We start from the raw sequence: 18,504 nt of genomic DNA, 5'->3' as shown, positions 1-18,504 counted from the left end.
CACAGTTTGGGAAGTACTTTAAACAGTTGGTAAGTACAAGCGTACATACTTATATAGCTAATTTTGCCACTGTGAGCTCCCTTTTCATGCACATAGGTCCATATTGCAATAAAATCTGTTAAAACTACACGCAATACAGTTCTTATTGAAATACGTATTTCCCCCTCTTTTTATAAAGCTGAAGGCAAGAAATGATGCTGAATTTCAGAACAAACTGCACATTTGGTAATGGCCATTCATCCAGCTGGCTTTGTAGAAACATTAGATGGATTGCAGCTTCACTATGTCTTACCTGTGTCTTACATGACACCTGGCTGTAGCCAAGTGTGGTTTGATCATGCATCTGCTTCCAAGATCCTCAGACTCTTCAGAGACTTTCACGGAGGAAAGAATCAAGACTCTGCAAGAGCCCAGGCCATATTCGGAGAGCTGCAACGTGGCTCTGCCTACGCCCCTCTTTCTAGCTCAGTCCAGCTTACTACATGTGCTGGGACATGATGTATTTCTCTCTTCAGGGATGCTGCATCACCCATCAGCCGGACCCTGCACTACCGCCACTATTTGAAGGTCTGGCCCCAAGTTGTTTGGGGCACCTTTTCCTCCCTGGAATATGAGCTAACTCCAAAAATCACATGAATGAGTGTTTAATGCTAAAATAACATTTAGTCTGTACCTGTAAGGAGGATTTAGCTAGTATCATTGTAATGAGAAGAATGATCACCACTCACACCAGCTTTACTAGATGCTGATAAATTCAGCCTGAGCAGTTCAAAGATTCTGGAAAGGGTGTGTTGGGGGGTGGTGGAGGAGAGCAAGTGGGGAAGGAAAGGTGAACAAGAGAGGAGATGCTGCCTGTCTTATGGCATTGAAAACTTCAGCTCATAAGTTTGTCTGTCTCGAAGAAACAGCTTTTCCCGCACCCTAAGAAAGGAAGCTTGTTTGGAAATGCTGGAGGCCCGTCAGCATCTTCATGCCATAAAGGATCTGTGGCTTCCTCTGAGATGCCTCAGGCAGAAGGTAGGAAGACCCAGGTTTTGCACAGTAGTGGGAGGAGGGTGGCTCCCGGAAGCATAAAAGCCATCCAGACACAAGGCTTTGGAGGCAAGGCTATCTTGCAAAGACTTCTGACAGTCAGAGCAAAAGGGACATTGTAGGGCGCCTCTGTCATCCCCAGGACAGAACGACTCATCACATGGCAGGCACTGCTCAGGGACAGTCTTTCTGTTTCCCTAGCTCGGGCGCCCGTCTAGCATAACCTAAATCCAGCCTTTGTGGGAAGTCCAGAGCCAAATGCAAGTCCATCTGTTTCACGTTTGCTTTTCAATCTTTGAGAGCAATGAGAAGGCTTCCTTGCAAGGAGTTCTTGGTGCTCCAGTCAGCAGAGTTTCCTGGCTTTCTGAGCTGGAGGTATTGTGAAATGCTATTTGGCCCGCTTGGTGGGTGTTGATTTATAGATACCTGCCCTTGTGATTTAGTTTCCATCAAGTTTCCATCAAATTAGAATTACCAGTAACAGTGTCAGCTCTCATCTCCACTACCTGGCAATTACCTCTGTGCTTTTAGGAGGCGAGGACTCTGAGTTTAGAATGAAACTGGGTGGCTCAGGTGGTTTTCCACTTTGGTGTTAATCTTCACTTGTGCTGTTCAAAACGAGTAGGTTTCTTTGCGTGAAAACTGTACTTCGTGTTCTCAGATGTCATTTATAGTCCGTCGTTACTGAGAATACCCGATGGTCCCATGGACTCCAGAAGAACACACTACGAGAGCTGGCAGAATGGGTTAAGAGACGTGCGAGGCAGACCTCCTTTCCCTTCTCTAGCATATACAGGCTGTGTGCTTCAGAGGCTTGAAAGTATTAACTCAAACTAGATTTGAGTGCAGTTCTTATGTCTCTGAGAAGACTTCAGTCTTCATTACATGTGTGCCTGTGCTCTTCAGGAGCTACGGTGAAGGACAATCAGGCTTACAGCATACGAAGAAGAAGACACCTGGAGTTTGTGGCACCTACAAGCAACGAGAGAAAGAAACGAGGAAGGAGGACTTGGGGAGGTGAGAACAGTGAAGCACCAGAAAGTAAAGGAACAGGTATTCTTCCTTCCCAGAGAGCTACTGGCAAGACATAGGCGTATGATTCTTTCCCCAGGGTTCAAGGTCATCGTTGCACTGACGATGCAGTCAAGGGATATGGACATGGCATTTTGTGTCAGGAGCCTTTCCTGAGTTATTTTAAATATTTCTGGTTTAAGATGTTCTGCAGTCCCTAACTGGTACCTTGGAATCTATTCACCTCTCTCACGCAGCAAAGGTAAAGTTGCTCTACTCTTCATTCTCCTCATGTGTTTTCTGCCAAGAAAGGACCCTCATGTGTGTTGCAGCTAACCACACTCTTATGTGTCACAGCTTTCACACTAATGACAAGAAGTCTCTTGTTGCGATTTACGACTTCTTTGCTGACCTGTAAGCTAACTCTTCCTTTCGGTTGGCACACCGTATTCCTCCTCTGGACAGTGTATACTGCTGTTGTGAAAGACATTCCGCTTTTAAGTCCTAGTTACTCCTCGATAACACACAACCACCTGTTTTCAGTTGTAGTTTCTTCACAGTTTCTTCACATACCTTGCTGAACTGGAAAGCTAAACATTTTTTGACTTAGTTTCTCCTTCCGGCATTATATTTTCCTCATTAAAATGAACCAGTAAACGAGAACTATTATGTAAAAAAATTTTACTCTTGTCTTTTTCAAAGAGACATCCTGTCCCTTCTTCCTCCCCTAAAAGGGAACAGATTTAACCGAAAGGATCGCACCTATCAGATGTATCTTTTGATGGAAAAAAGCAATTACAAAAGGAAAAAAAACAGTATTCCTCCCTGCTTTCTTGCAGGAGGAAGAAATATCTCAGTATATCCCTCTTCGTGAACATCCAGTTAGAGTCTCTTCCCGAAATTCAGTGAAAGAAAAAAAAAATCTCTTTTGCCTGTTTTGTGGGAAAAGAAATACAAGAATCTGTTGCAGCATCAGTAGTGCACAACAAAGGGACAAACATCATTGGCTGCTCAGCCCGTCCAACTAGGAGAGAATTTATCTGCTCCCGGCACAAATGGAAAAACTGTCCAAGCCTTGCCTTTCTCGCTGTGTGGTACAGGAATGGAGCTGCTCCAAATGCCAGCCCACAAAGAAATGCCTTCTTCACAAAGAAGAAAAAGACAATGTCACCACCGAGGCAAGTGGCAAGGCACAATTCTGCTTGAGCTCAGAAAAAACACCTTGTCCCCTTTTGTGGTGGAACAACTCATACACGTGTATCTAAATGAAAACGGGAGGGGGGGGGGGAGGAAAAAAGGAAATCTCTCTTGGCCTTCACTGTAACACTTGTAGTGAGGAAGATCACCATCATGCCCTCTTGGCGGATCTAATTTTTGACAACGTTTGATTCCTTACGCATGCAGGAAATACACGGTCAACTTTAGTCAGGCTGAGAACTTGGACAGAGGACTCGAACACAGAACTCCATCCACTTGCAGGTAGGAAGCTTCCTGAATCTGCTGGCCTTCTCTGGAGACAAGAAAGGGCAAAATCCCAGCCCCAGAAAGAGCAAGACACATTTTCAGTTGCTCTTTAGAAGAGGCAGGAGTTCACAGTCAAATTCTTCATTTGCCCCAAATTTCAAGTCCTGACAAAAACCTAGCAACATAGATCATCTTAAGAGAGAACAAAGTGGTGAATACACACACAGAAGAAAGTTTAACTTCATCATAGACAGAGGAAACACTTGCCCTGGAAGAATATTCCTAACAACTAACAGAAGATAATTCAATGTTTTCTTTCTTTTCTCTCTGAACATTCACTTCCACTTGGTAAGGAGAGGGAAAAAAATGGAGGAAGAAACTAACAAAACTGAAACTGAAAGTGAGATTGCCCACAGAGTCCAGACAGCTGGGAAGCTTGCTAGAAAACGCACCTGCTTGTCAAATCTCAAGTTCCGTGGGTTTTGTTGCTTGGTAACAGGCATCAAAGTTCCCTTTCATGTTTTATTTTCCTCTCTATCTGCTGTTTCTAGGGTATTTACTACTGCGACACCAGAATCCCATCACTGAACAGCTATCGTGGGCTCTGTCTCCTGAGTAAACACTCTTTTACAATCCTGACTTCTCCTAAATAGATCGATATTTGATTTGTGCTCAGAAGGATTAGGACGTGGAAATGCCTTTTGAAAAGCCTCCTTATCTTCCCAGGGTGCAGATACACCTGAGAACACTGTAAGAAAAAGCAAACTCACGGACAGAATGAGGGGGAAAATAAAGAAAAAAGGAAACAAAGAGAGAGAAGAAACCCCCTCATATCAAAACCTGCCAAATGTTCTTTGCAAATGACTTCACAATGAAAAGCTCGGGTTAAAAAGTAAAACGAAAAGGCATTTTGTATGTGCATTGTAGAAACTGAACGGCTCTTTGCATAAGACTGCTTGCCTCAAACACCTTCTCTGCCTCCTGCCGGACTCAAGAAAATTTCAAGCTTGCAGCAGCAGTACCTTCATGTGTCCTGGTACTGCTTAAGTTGCTTCTGGGCCACTGTGAACAGAATCTGGAAAAATCGTTGACTCTTAGAGCCTGGACACCCAGTTTGGCTGAAAAAAACCCTCTGCTTAAAAACTGAGATTATCAGCTGTAAAAACATATTTTGAAAGCTGCTAAGCAGATGGTGAATACAAAAGGCTTTGCTGCTTATTTATTTTAGCTTTTCAAATAAATGCCATCATTTGTCAGCGAGCTTTGTGTTTTTCCCAACTCACAGTCTCGTTGCATTCCTGTTGTCAAGACTGTGAGAGGTGGCGTCTAAGACTCCTCCTCACACTTTCTAAATGGTGATACAAAGCAAAGGATTATGGAGAATCAGGCCCTGCACAGAGCAGGTGGCAGCCGTCCTGGGGCAAGAAGGGAGTACTGTCACACTTTCAAGCCTATTGCTCAAATGCACAGCTTTTTCAGCAAGCACAAGCCAAAACCAGTGAATGCTAATTGAACATCTGGCTCACAAGTATGTCCTTCAGCACTTCCTGCATGTATTATCACACAAAGTATTTTTAGTCTGTCCCCACCCAAACGTCATGGCCAGCAGATGACTGACTGCTCAGCTCAGCATGGTGTAAACTTATAAAGTGGTATTTCATCAGCTTTACTGCAACAAATACATGACTGTATTGGCTGCTCTCATTAGTTTCCATGGTGGTGGGACTGGTATTCAACATTCAGGCAGACAATGTATTTTTCTTAACAGCCACGGCTGGGTCTGGAAGAGCGGGAGGAAAGCCTGTGCTCGAGGGCAGCAGCATGGTGTCACAGTTCCCTGGCTACTTTCCAGCTGGGCAGCCTGCCGCATGTGCTGGTGCCTGCCGTTGTCCGTTGTCCCTCCCCATGTGCAGGACTTTGCACTTCCCTTTTCTGAACTTCTTGGGGCTCCTGCCTTCGCAGGGTGCAACGCTAGGGTGATGCAGAGAGCAGCACCAAGTCGTGACTCTGTGCAGGAGGAGGGTTTTGGTCAGTTTTGAGAAACATACCATTAAAATGATATTGTTTCATGGCACCAGTGATTCGACTGAAAATCATGCACTGACAGCTAGATTGTTCTTCCTTAGTCTTACTGTGCATTACTTGCTTTACTGTGTGTTACTTGCTAGGCATTTTCATTGTCAACAGCATTGACAAATTTATGGACCTGAAGCTTTACTTTGGCTTCTGCTGGGATGTTTCGCTAAGTACCAAATAGTGACTGTGACATAGATTTCCCCCTTTCAGGGGCAGGAAGCTGCTCAGAAGATAGGTTGAGACCCTGAAGAAGAAACACCTAGGCATGCTAGAAGTGCCAGGTCCTTCTGTTGTCATAATGATGACAAGTAGTTAAGCTATACTGAGCACTGGATGCATTTTGGAGGACTGCAGGGATACCAGCTAACTTCTTGTTAGACACGTATCGAGATCTGTAATACAAAGAGTGAGGCAACAGTATCGCTGATGTGGAGCAAGTGATGGAGTGCACTCTCAAGTTTGTACAGGACACAAAAGCGGTGGGAAGCAATCATATGTGCAAGGGCTGGACTGCCATCCAGAGGGACTGGGACAGCAGAGCAGGACCTTGCACAGTCTGGGCAGGAGGAACGGCCAGCCCTGCCCTGCGCTGGCAGGCCCCGGCAGTGATGTCGGCAGGGCTGGTGACCAGGTCTGGAGGGAAGGCACTGGGTGCCCATGGGCAGCGAGCTGAGCAGGGGCCAGGCCTGTGCCCAGGCACCAGTGAGGTCCCGCGGTGGCGTGAGCAGGGCACGGCATGGGGTGCCAGAGGACGGCAAGGTGATCCCCTCTGCTCAGCACCAATCAGGCCTCACCTGGGACACTGCCTCCCGTTTTGGGGCCCCATACAAGGAGGCACATCTGCAAACTGGAGGGGCTCAGGGGAGGACAGTGGGACAGTGGGGATAGAGCACTGCCCTGCGAGGAGGTGCTGGCTGCTTTGTGGGGGGTAACTCTCTTTGTCTTTGGGTTGCTTTTCCTTGCTTTTCTGTTTGTTTTGGCTTGCTTGCTTTTTTTAAAAGGCCACGCACGTGCCACCAAGAGAGAAAACAACCATGCAGTTTGACCTCCACTGCCTTTGTGATCTGTCCAGTTTTGCTCTGTCAGGTCAGACCAAGCCCCCCCCGGCATGGCATTTCTGCTTGCAAGCATTGGCTTTGAAAACCAAACCAAACAGAGAAACAAACAGAAGAACTCTCCCCCAAAGGTGCACATACACTTAGAAAGACACTCTAGGGACAAGATGGTGCAAACTGATGTAATTTCAGTTTCTGTGAGCTGACATGCGTTTGGAAACCTTTGCCCCATCTCTGAACCACGATGATCTCTGTTCGTGCACCACAAAGTACATCGGTGGTGGGGCTTCACACAGACCTCCTCGTAACACTCGTAACACCCCAACATCACACAGCGGGGGGGAGGGGGGTGTTTCCGATGAACACTTACACTTAAACCAGAGCAGCCCTGAGGAAATGTTTGGTGCAAGGCATGCACACCTTTCACCAGAGGCTTGTTCCTCTGGTCCTCCATGCACCTCAGCCTCACCTGATCTGTCACCATTCCTCTGCCCTGCAGAGCAGAATACCCTCAGTGGGGTGCCCCTGCATCCTGTCCCTTGTGTCCAGCAGCCCAGGAACATGGCACTGCCATTGCTAGTAGCAGACAACAGTCTCTGTACTGACTTTCCAAGGCCTCTGAGCAGAGGCTGCTCAGGCTTGCTGTGACAGGACGTGCCTTGGCCAGCTGAGAGTGGGGCTTTTGCTGGGTTTAGCTGCCACAGCACTTTCTCTGCTGGCCAGGCACTTGTGGGGCATTCATCGCCCTTATGACAGTGTTGGCAGGGTGCAACCCTGGGGCTGATGCAGAGAGCAGCACCAAGTCATGACTCCGCACAGGAGGAGGGATTTGGGTGCTGCCATAGCAAGGCTGCACCGGGCACTGCAGGCTGGTAGGAGAGCAGAGCCCCGGGACGTGGGGGCAGAGGGTGCGGTGAGGAGGAGGCCAGCCCTGGGGTGATGAGTGGTGGGGCAGTGGCTGGTGCTGGAGATCTCCCCAGCTGGAAACATCTGCCCCAGGACAGCTGCAGAGATGCAAGTCTGGACCTGGGCAGCACTTGCCTTCAGGGGGAACAACAAAATAGTACCTGGCATGTGTAGAAGGCCCCGCCAGCATTAATATCCCACCCCTCCTCGCCAGGGCTTCATGGCTGCACGTCCTCTCCCAACACACTGACTCTGAAGGAACCAGCGGACTCATGAAATGGAAGGTGTGGCACCAGGAAAAGGAGAGACAGCACAGGTGGGCATAGAAATGCTACTGGCATTGTTAGGAACACCAAGACTCTTGCGGTAGTTTTCACGCATTTATTTTCTTTGGTAGATCTCGACTACTGAGAGCCTTCTGGTTGACTTGCGGGCAGGCACGTGCCCCAGCTCCTGGCCTCGCCCTGGTTTTGGCAGCTCCTGGGGCCCAGCTCTAGGTTTGCCGGCGCGGTGGCCTCTTGGAGGGCTGGCAAGAGTCCTGGGAGGCGCCGGCCCTCCTCTTCAGGGGTCTCCATGGCTCCCCAGGGGAGTGGTACCTGCCCCGGCTGGCACTGCAGGGACCTGCCACAGCCTCCCCCGGATCCTCGTGCCACTCTTCCTGCTCCCCGGGGGTGGGAATGGGGGCATCATGGGGGCTGCTGGGACCCCCACGAAGAGCAGCAGTTGAGGCGCCGGGGCGCTTCTCTTCGTTGGCTCCCGCAGGGCTGATGGAGGAGGCTGGGCCAGGGGCAGGAGACCCTCTCTGAGGGGCAGCAGGACAAGTGGCAGCCATGGGGCTGCTCTCCCACTCCTTGGCAGCATGGCCATCCTCAACGGCCAGCAGTCAGTGGGCCTCCCTGCTCAGTGTTGCGCAGTGACATCAATAAGGTGCTGTACAAACATTGCCGTGTGGTTTCGGAGGCTGAGCTGCAGCAGCCGGACCGGAACTTCTTCATGCAGCGCGACAAAGACAAGGGCAGACATGATGAGGTCCTCCACCATGAGTACCTGAGAACGCGGGTTCCCAAAGATTAGTCTCAGCTCCTGACGCACTCAGGGTTGAAGGGGCTGCACGAGAGCTGGGTAGTCCTGGAAAAGGAACGCCCAGGTGTGTGGCTGGAAGCCGCCCAGAGGAGCCCTGGGCAGCTGGTGCTCCACAGGCTGTCGTTCTGTTGCTGCAGGGCTGTGGGCAGCTGGACGGCCAGGAACTCCTCCTGCCTGGCGGCCACCGACACATGATGTCGCAGGTGGTGTGAGGACATGCTCCTCAAAGTCACCATCCGCCTGCACCGAGGGCATGATGGAGAGAGTGCTCCTCCTGCAGAGGAGGCACTCGGGCTTGCTGTTGGCCCACTGCAGGAGGCACACGTAACAGAACTGGTGCAGGCATGGCATCACATAGGCAACATTGTCCCAGCTCTCCAGCCATATTGGACAGTGGTTCTCCAGCTCCGTGGCCATGCTCTCCACTCGCTGCCGTGGGCTGCGAGGAGCTGGGCATGTCGAGCTGCTCCCTCTCACTGGTGCTGCAGCAGTGGGTGTCACGCTAGAAAAAGAAGAGGAGCCACGGTCTTTCGCTGGCCTGGGGAGGGCTGGAAGAAATGCCCAGGTCCCTCAAGGAGGGAACTCTCCCAGCTCCCCACCCCAGGGTGAGGTTTCCCCACACAGCTCACCTCTGCTGCTGTGAGCATGCCTCCTGGGTGCCCTGGCTGCCTGAAGCTGGCAGGGCCAGGGATAATCCTTTGATGGCTCTGGGGTCGGGCATGCAGAGCTGCAAGCAACGACTCCGCAACCAGGAAGGACACCAGCACCAAGGCTTCGCTCAACACTCCACCCTTGCAAACTGCTCAGGCGGAGTGCGGGCATGAGCCAGCTGGGTGGGACTCAGCACCCAGATGTAGGCAGCGAGCGGCACCTGGTCACAATCCGTCACTCGGGGACATGGCAGTCCATCCCTCGGTGACATCAGAACTCATCACTCAGGGACTCCCTTCTGTCTCCTGGATGTCCCAGGTCTCCTGTTCTGTAGTTCCTCCGCTTTGCAGCTATCTTCAGGCATGTGAGTGACAGGGAATCGGACATCGTATCTTGGAACACAGTGTGTTGCTGACTGTATTGAGAGAGAATTGTTAAAAGAGAAAGAAGTCAATTATGCTCTGCCAGTTACACGCTTAAAAGGACCATAAGCAGCAAGACATAGAGTTATACCAAAGGAAAGGACTCATCTGTTGAAATGACTGTTTCACTGTAATAGAAGCAGCTTAGTGTGGTTTCGGTATACTCCTAAACACAATACGGTCAGTATACAGCAAACATTTCTATAGCATTTCTCTCACATTGTCATATATTCTCTGCAATAGGTACAAAAGCCTTATTAGGTTGAGCAATATTTTCTGATTAACACATTTTTTAAGCTCAGTCATACGGAGCTCAGAGGACAGTCTTGTTAGAGAACGTAAATGCTGAAAAAGGACACTATAATGTATGTCACTGGCTGCCTAATTGGTTGAAGAAGTAGATAAGATTACATGAACACAGGAAGGCGTATACACTGTTGGCTAACCATTTAAATCATACGGACCAAGCCTCTACTTTCTCAAAGTCCAAATTACAAGCCGAATAGCTTTTGAAAAAGGTTGCTAAATACACATGGGCTAACTGCATTCCTCTTGGTGTACTTTTTAATATTTTATGAGAAATGTCTTCTGTATTTGTGTGAATGTTTTCTGAGGCATAATTATGGTATAGTTTTTAGAAAATCTGTAGGCCCTTACTTTTTTCCTACAATGTATGTTATTGAATAATTAATAGATTACATTATTTAATTAGATTGGAATATATTACTTAAGCTTACAGACTGTTCCATTCACATCCTAAGTTGTTCTTTTTATTTACTCTGTTTGGAGGACGTCATTCTAGGCTGATCCTATGGTATGCTGGCACTTTATGGAAGGGTTGGACTATCATGCTGACTGGAGGAAAAGATTAAAGATGCTGTAAAGGAGAGAAGAGGATGATGGAGTAAGTTGTCGGAAAACATGAATGATCTGTTAGAGAGCAAGAAGAACATGAAGCAAAGGGTTAGGAGTGAGGGTCAGGCAGAGGAGCGGTTTGGTTTATTTCTAATAATGGAAGTAGAGATGTGCGATTTTGTTGTTGTTGTCGTTCCCTCTTGAATGATTTAACTTTTTTTTAACTTTTTTTCTTTTTTTTTTAATCCTCAAAGGCAAGGACAACACTGGGAAGTACTCACAAAGTGAGGTCCAGAAGACTGAACAGTTTCAGCTGACATAAAATTTACCAGATCAGCAGGAGACAGAGAAAGTGTATGTATCCTATAGCATAATGGTTATGGGTCTTTCCTAGCAGTCCTAGATTTCAGACCATTTACTTAGCAGCAGAAACTGCACCTGTGTCCTGCATCGTGGTATGTGTCCTGAGGATGGCTCCTAAGTATAAGCAGGGCAGAACTGTGCTCCTTCCCTTTCTTTACTTTAGATAACCAAAATGAAGTTGTTAGAATAGATTCTTTACACGACTGAACTACTTTCACAGAATCACAGAAAGGCTGAGGTTGGAAGGGACCTCTGGATGTCATCTTGTCAAGGCCACCTGCTCCAGCAGAGGCAGCTAGAGCCGCTTACCTGCCCTCATGTCCAGACTGCTCTTCAATATGCCTTCTCCTGTCACTGGGCACCGCCAGAAAGAGCCTGCCTCCATCTTCTTCGCAGCCTCCCTTCAGGCCTTTTTGTACATTGATCAGATCCCCCCTCAGCCTTCTCTTCACCAGGCTAAACAGTCCCAGCTCGTCCTCAGAGGAGAGGCGCTCCAGTGCCTTAATCATCTTCATGGCCCATTGCTGGACTCTCTCCAGTACGTGCAGCTCTCTCTTGTACTGGGGAAGCCCAGAACGGGACGCAGTGCTCCAGGTGTGGCATCACCAGTGCCAAGTGGAGAGGAAGGATCGCCTTGCTCGCCCTGCTGGCAAAACTCCTCCTAAAGCAGCCCAGGACAGCGATAGTGTTCCTTGTGGCAAGGGCACGTTGTTGGCTCATCATCAGCTTGGTGCCCACCAGGACCTCCAGGGCTTTTTCTGCAAAGCTGCTTTCCAGCCGGGCAGCCCACCGCATGTGCTGGTGCCTGGGGCTGTCATTCCCCAAGTGCAGGACTTTGTGTTTCCCTGGGCTGAACTTCTTGGGGCTCCTGCCTTGGCAGGGTACGACCCTAGGTTGATGCAGAGAGCGGCACCAAGTCGTGACTCCGCACAGGAGGAGGGATTTGGGTGCTGCCATAGCAAGGCTGCACCGGGCACTGCAGGCTGGTAGGAGAGCAGAGCCCCGGGACGTGGGGGCAGAGGGTGTGGTGAGGAGGAGGCCAGCCCTGGGGTGATGAGTGGTGGGGCAGGGGCTGGTGCTGGAGACCTCCGCAGCTGGAAACATCTGCCCCGGGACTGGCTGCAGAGATCCAGGTCTGGAGCTGCACGTGCCGCAGCTCCTGGCCCCGCCCTGGTGTTGGCAGCTCCTGAGGCCCCGCTCTAGTTCTGCCGGCGGGGTGGCCTCTTGGGGGGCTGGCAAGAGTCGTGGGAGGTGCCGGCCCTCCTCTTCGGGGGTCTCCATGGCCCCCCAAGGGAGCGGTCCCTGCCCCGGCTGGCACTGGAGGGACCTGCCACAGCCTCCCCCGGATCCTCATGCTGCTCTTCCTGCTCCCCGGGGGTGGGAACGGGGGCATCACGGGGGCTGCTGGGACCCCCACGAAGAGCAGCGCTTGAGGTGCCGGGGCGCTCGTCTTCATCAGCTTCCACAGGGCTGCTGGAGGGGGCTGGGCCAGGGGCAGGAGACCCACTTTGGGAGGCAGCAGGACGAGTGGCAGCCGTGGGGCTGCCCTGCCGCTCCTCGGCAGCATGGCCGTCCTGGAGGCCCAGCAGTCGGTGGGCCTCCCCGCTGCAGCGTTGCACGGCGACATTGAGAAGCTGTTGGACAAATGTCGCCGCGCGATTCCGGAGGCTGACCTGCAGCAGCCGGACCAGGACCTCTTCATCCAGCCCAAAGAGGCCCAGGACGGACAGGATGAGGTCCTCCATCACGACAGCCATTGAAGGCTCCTCCGCAAATATCAGCCCCAGCTGCTGTTGCAGCCAGGGCAGAAAGCGTTGGAGGAGGGCTGGGTGGTCGTCAAAAAGGGACGCCCACGCGTCGGGCTGGAGGCCGCCCACTGGAGCCCGGGGCACCTCCTCCACCGCCAGCGGCTGGGGTGTTACAGGGCGAGGGGGGCTGTGGGGGGCTGGATGCCCGCGCCCTCCTCCAGCCTGGCGGGTGCCGGCCGACGCTGATGCCAGCCCAGACGGTCTGAGGACGACCTCCTCAAAGTCATCGTCAGCCCGCACCGAGTGCACGATGGACTGCACTCTCCTCTTGCAGAGGGGGCACTCGGGCTTGCTGTTGGCCCACCGCAGGATGCATGCGTAACAGAACTGGTGGAGGCATGGCATGACATAGGCAGCATCGTCCCAGCTGTCCAGGCATACTGGACAGCGGGTGTGCAGCTCTGTGGCCATGCTCTCCACTCCCTGCGGTGGGCTGCGGGGAGCTGGGGATGACAAACTGCTCCCTCTCTTTGGCGCTGCAGCAGCTGGTGTCACGCTAGAAAAGGGAGAGAGGCCACGGTCATTGGCTGGTCCAGGGAGGGGCGGAAGAGATGCCCAGGTCCCTCTAAGAAGGAAACCCTCCCAGCTCCCGAGAGTGAGGTTTCTCCCACCCAGCTCACCTCTGCTGCCGCAAGCGCACCTCCTGGGTGCCCCGGCCGCCTGAAGCTGGCAGGGCCGGGGATAATCCTTCGATGGCTCTGGGGTTGGTCACGGAGAGCTGCAAGCAACGACTCCGCAACCAGGACACCAGCACCAAGGCTTCGCTCAACACTCCAGCCTTGCGACCTGCTCAGCCGGAGTGCGGGCACAAACCAGCTGGGTGGGACTCGGCACCCGGATACCAGCAGCGAGCAGCACCTGCTCGCAATCCATCGCTAGGTGACATCACAGTCCATCCCTCGGTGACAACAGAACTCATCACTTGGGGACTTGGTGATAACAGAACGGGGGATGTCATGATGGGCCGTCCTCACCATGGCCCTTGCCCCAGCAGCGCTGTGGCCCTGAACACGCATCTGGGCTTACCACAACGCCACTGCCCACTCCATCCCCCAGCTCTTGTCTTGGTGCTCAGCAGCGGTGTTTCACGTCAGTCACCAAGGCCTTGGCCGTGGCTTGCCAGGGCCCCGTCACGTCACTCTGGCCATGGCAGACATCTCCAGGCACAGAGGGCAAGAGGGTTTACTCGGTAACACCTCGTGCCTCCCTGGGAGGCTGCAGGTCAAGGTCCCACGGGCTCTCCCCACACCCCAGCGCTGCTGGCCAGCCCCCTGGGCTCCCCTGCTTCCTCCCACAGGGAGTCACAGGCAGCACTTGGCTCGCTCTTGCAGGTCTTCTCCTGTCTTTCTCCCCTAGTCCGAGGACACACGGGTGATCCCCTCTGCTCAGCACCCATCAGGCCTGGATGAGGCACTGTATCCTCTTTGGGGTCCCGGAGACAGGTTGACAAAGCAGAGGGGCTCAGGGGAGGCAAGGAGGGTCTGTGGGGCTGGGGCTGGTTCAGCACGGAGCACAGAAGGCATCGGGCCACCTCACAGCACACCCCGGTGCCTGTGGGGAAGGCATCAAGGGGATGGGGACAGGCTCTTCCCAGCACTGCCTGGTGGGAGGGTGAGAGACGGTGGCATCTCCCGAAACTAGATGGGTTCAGGCTGGAGACGAGGAATCAAACCCCAAATCCTTGTGAGGATCACAAAGCACTGGAGTGGGCTGCCCAGAGAGGAGGTGGGACCCCTGAGCCTGGAGGTCAGCCTTCAAGACCCGAGTGGTCACAACCCAGAGCATCCAGGTCTATAGTCATTGTTGGCCTTGCCCTGAGTCAGTGTTTGGACAAGAGACCTCCTCAGTCTCCTTCTAGCAGGAGTGGTTCAGTGGTTTGGATGTTGGTATGAGCAAGGACGAAGGGCAACATCCCAGTGTGGAAGCCTCAGGACTGGCAGAAAAAGGGCTGTGAGAATTGCAGGTGTTGATGGCACTCACCCTAGCACTTCATCACGATCACATCTACATGCTGCTTCTCAGGACACCCAGGCACGGACAATGCAGGAGATGTGAAGAGGCTCCAAAGGCTGTGTGTCTTGTCCTCTTTCTCACCACAGGTAATTCTGTCCAGACTAGGTGGAAATACACATTCAGCTGCTTGCCAGTAGGTGGATATGACGGTATGCATGTGAATGGGTGAAATAAATGTTAGTTTCAAATCCAAATCTCCCTCCCCTCCTTGCTTTGAAATTTGCAACATTACTGAGATCTGTCGATAGGGTTTGCAACAGAGGTTTTGGGCTGGAATGCCCAGAATACCCAGGGGGAGACCCTCACAAACTCTGCCTAGAGACCAGCGGTGCAACGTGATCTAAACAATTAAAGGATAAGAGTACTTATCGTATTGCATGGCCCTTCTTCTTGCTCACGTAGGATTTGTTGGGGGCGGGGGTGTAGACTGCTATTCAGGTGTTAAAGTCATTCCATTTATAAATGAGTACAGTGTGCTACAGGCAGTCTGAAAGAAGAGCGTGGCCTCTTATTATTTATATGTCCCCAGGTTCTTTATTTTCCTCAGACATTTCAATATAAGTTGCCTCATGTCATCAACAAGCATATAGAAAAAAAAGACTCTTGAATGCATTACATTATCCAAAGCCATCCGCTAATTTGAGCACGTATTTATAACTTCTTGTACAACATGGCTACAAAGCAATCGATGAAGACAAGCAAAAGAAGCAAGCAAGCGAAGGAGAGGCCAAAGAAGTACCACCTAATGTCAATGAGCACTCTTTTTGCCCTCCTCGGTACCCAGTAATCTAAGTAAAAAATCCCCAACAAGTAATGCCTTCTTGCCAAAATCGAAGGAATGCCTTAGACTGCATGAAAGAAGAGCAGCTCAGAAAAGGTGATACACAGAAGGGAAGATTTGAGGTCACCGTGGCTTTGGCGGCCCTGTGAGCTGAGAGGAAAAGGTACTCAAGCCTCCATTTTTTTCTTTCTCCTTCATTCACCAAAACTCCCCTCAAGCAGTGTTGTCATTGGAACTGGGCTTACAATTTGTTCCCAGAGGAGTTAGGAACGCCTTTCCTATTCCTTCTTAATCTTTCAGTTCCTTGGAAGCACACGTTTCTCTGCAAGGTGTGGGCTTCCATCTGAAGTCATGGCTGCTTGGGCATGCCTTGTGGCAGCTCCCCTGAAACCAGAGAGGAACGGTATTAAAACCCAACACTTGGTCTCTTGGCATTTCATCTGATGCCACGTTGAGAACAGAATTGCATTCTGGTTTTGCCCTTACCCTTCCCTGAGGACAGATGGTTTCTCATGGCACAGTGCAGGCATACGAAAGAAAACACAACAGAAATGTAAAAGTCAAATTTATTCTTGATCTTCATGCTTCTGAGTACGTATATGGAACAGATATAGGCAAGCCAAGACAAGCAGCATTGTGTCGTACAACCAAGGAGAAGATGTTGGGGGCTTCCCCTTGAAGTCAGCTGCTCTCATTCAATTCAGAGCCCATTCAGATTCAAGTCAGTGCAGAAAGAGCTAGAAAATGTGTTTCCCCCAGAACGTGTTCTACCGTTAGTAGTAAACTGTTTAATGACATGATTTAGCTCTTCTTTTCTGTTGGGCCACTTTGGGGCATTGGTTATCTTCCTTACCAAAAGTGCCTCTGAATAACTATCATACCAAACAATATTACTACATGAATAGGCTGTTGACGAGAAGAAATTTCTTTCTGCAATATGTAGGCCTGAACTATCCATAAAATAAGCCTTCAGAAAAGCTTTAAAAAGGAATGTAGGAAGAAAAAGACACTGAATACAAACTGGAAAGGAAAAGATGAAAATGTGAAAATAAAATTAAATGCTAATTAAAATGTAAAAGGAAAATGGTTAGCACTATCCACAGTCAGCTGGTAGGTCTCACTGACCCCGCATTTCACTGCAGCAAAGGCTTCAAAATAGGGCAAGGCAATTTTATGAGGAACATAAAATGACCAGAGGTATGAAAAAAACCCTTAACCACCCCCTCCCAAGTGCCTTTCAGTACACTAGTATCTCCTCTTGCTGTAAAGTCTATGCCGCCTTCCACCATGGGCAAGGAAAAGACTTCTCTTTTACAGTTGTTGAAGATTTCAGGGGCAGGAGGAAGGAGAGAGGGAACTCCACCTTCCCCCAAGGCAGAGCTCATTGACCTCTGTTAGAAACAGGTTTCTGGAAAAGGTATGTCCTGGGTCTGATCCGGCAGGGCAGTCTTCCCCATACAAGCTCGCGCCACAGCCACCTCCCAGATACTCTGAAGGCAGATTCCATGAGTGGACATTGTGGTATTATTACATATTTCTTCAAAGGTGTAAAGGCCTTTGCCTGTGTTCTCCATATTTTCCAGTTTAAAATGTATTCGTTCTTCTTCATGCATTTTGGCACAGACCGATTTGAATTGATGCCACTGCATCAACTGTTGAATTTGACAAGAAAGCTGGGCTGGCTTGGCCAAGAAAGCTGGAGCATGGCGGCCTCATGACAGTGTAATTGTTCCAACTTTAATTCTTTAAATTGTGTTATTTTTCCTATGGAAAAATATAGCTTAGTTTGGTAATTATGTTTTTAATTGTAGCATCATTATTTTGCAAAGAAAAAAACCAGCTGAAATTCAGCAGCGTGCTTTGAAAGTGCTATTTTTCCCACAAGAACTTGCATTTTCACATATTTAGTACTAATAACATAAAAGTAAGTTCTTGCCTGTGTTTTAGCTATTGCCATCACGGCACTAATATCATGACAGAGAGCGAGCCGTGTCTTGATTAAACCAACCCCAGAATGTCTGTAGAGGAAAGTCAACACACTCCTCTCCTCCACATGGATGAGCTCATACCAGAGTGCCCAGGTACTTCTTTGGAAGAGGCCACTTTTCAGAAGGACTGTGAATCCAACAGCTATGAAGGCATCCTGCTTACGACAAAAAGTGTAGACTTTTATGGAAAGTTAAGTATCTACGTGGAAGGCAAGGGGGAGTGGCAAGGGACAAATCCCAGTGTGCCGCCTCCAGAGTTTCTCCTGTGTGAACTTGGGAAGCTGGTTAGATGCACTTACTGCAGGCACACAGGCAGTGAGTATCTCCCTGTGCTTTCCGTCCTTGACTTTCTAAAGCTTAATGGCATCTCCTTGGACTGCGAAGGAAAACCTGAAAATCTCGTACTTGGTGTACTCATTCCTGAGAGAAACGAGAAGTAAAATGTCCATTGCTTTTGTGGAAACTTTGCTTAAAAGCTCCCTCTGATAATCGCCTGCATTACCAAATTAAATTTATTTTTTTCATTTTCAAAAAAGAACGTGACAGGAATGTTATTTTCCATGTCTCCTATCAGATTGTTAGTTATTCAAAAAGAAGAAACTGAAAGATGCCACCTCCCCAGCCAACTGTTCACTTGGGTATCCTGTGTCTTAAAACAGCCCCATACCAATCTGGAACAGGCAGATGGGAAAATAGGGTTTTGCCAGTTTCTTCCTTGACATTTGGGTTTGAAGTGGAAACACAGAGAGGCCAAGACTGTAGACATGAAGAGGGGAGGGCAGGGGAAAATACTTTCCTCTCCGGTTCCTCTCTTCTCTACCAGGAAGGGCGCATGGCCGTGGAGAAGTCCCTGCAACCCACACACACCTGGCCCAGCGCAGGGCGCGCTTGTTGCGGGGAGGTGCCTCCAAAATGCAGCAGGACCCAGAGTTATCCCAGGCCCGTCTCTCGCTGAAGTGACACCTGGCTCCTGAGCTGCAGCTGTTTTGGAGCCCG

The 18,504-nt window shown here is 50.3% G+C and overlaps 1 protein-coding gene across 1 annotated transcript; it reads right to left on the bottom strand.

Moving 5' to 3' along the window:
- Positions 1–12,117: 12,117 nt before the first annotated feature.
- On the bottom strand, positions 12,118–13,328 carry LOC148050504 (E3 ubiquitin-protein ligase Topors-like). Its single transcript, XM_087742309.1, has one exon. It carries the CDS (start codon positions 13,135–13,137, stop codon positions 12,118–12,120), a length of 1,020 nt encoding a protein of 339 aa, XP_087598435.1. The 5' UTR covers positions 13,138–13,328.
- Positions 13,329–18,504: the final 5,176 nt, after the last annotated feature.

The sequence above is a fragment of the Nipponia nippon genome, unplaced genomic scaffold (genome assembly GCF_047370975.1).
Source record: "Nipponia nippon isolate SJK-2023a ecotype South Korea unplaced genomic scaffold, ASM4737097v1 scaffold_8, whole genome shotgun sequence".
In the NCBI taxonomy this organism is placed as follows: domain Eukaryota; kingdom Metazoa; phylum Chordata; class Aves; order Pelecaniformes; family Threskiornithidae; genus Nipponia; species Nipponia nippon.
The sequence above is the reverse complement of the archived record's forward strand: the minus strand, read 5'-3'. Positions and strand labels throughout refer to the sequence as shown.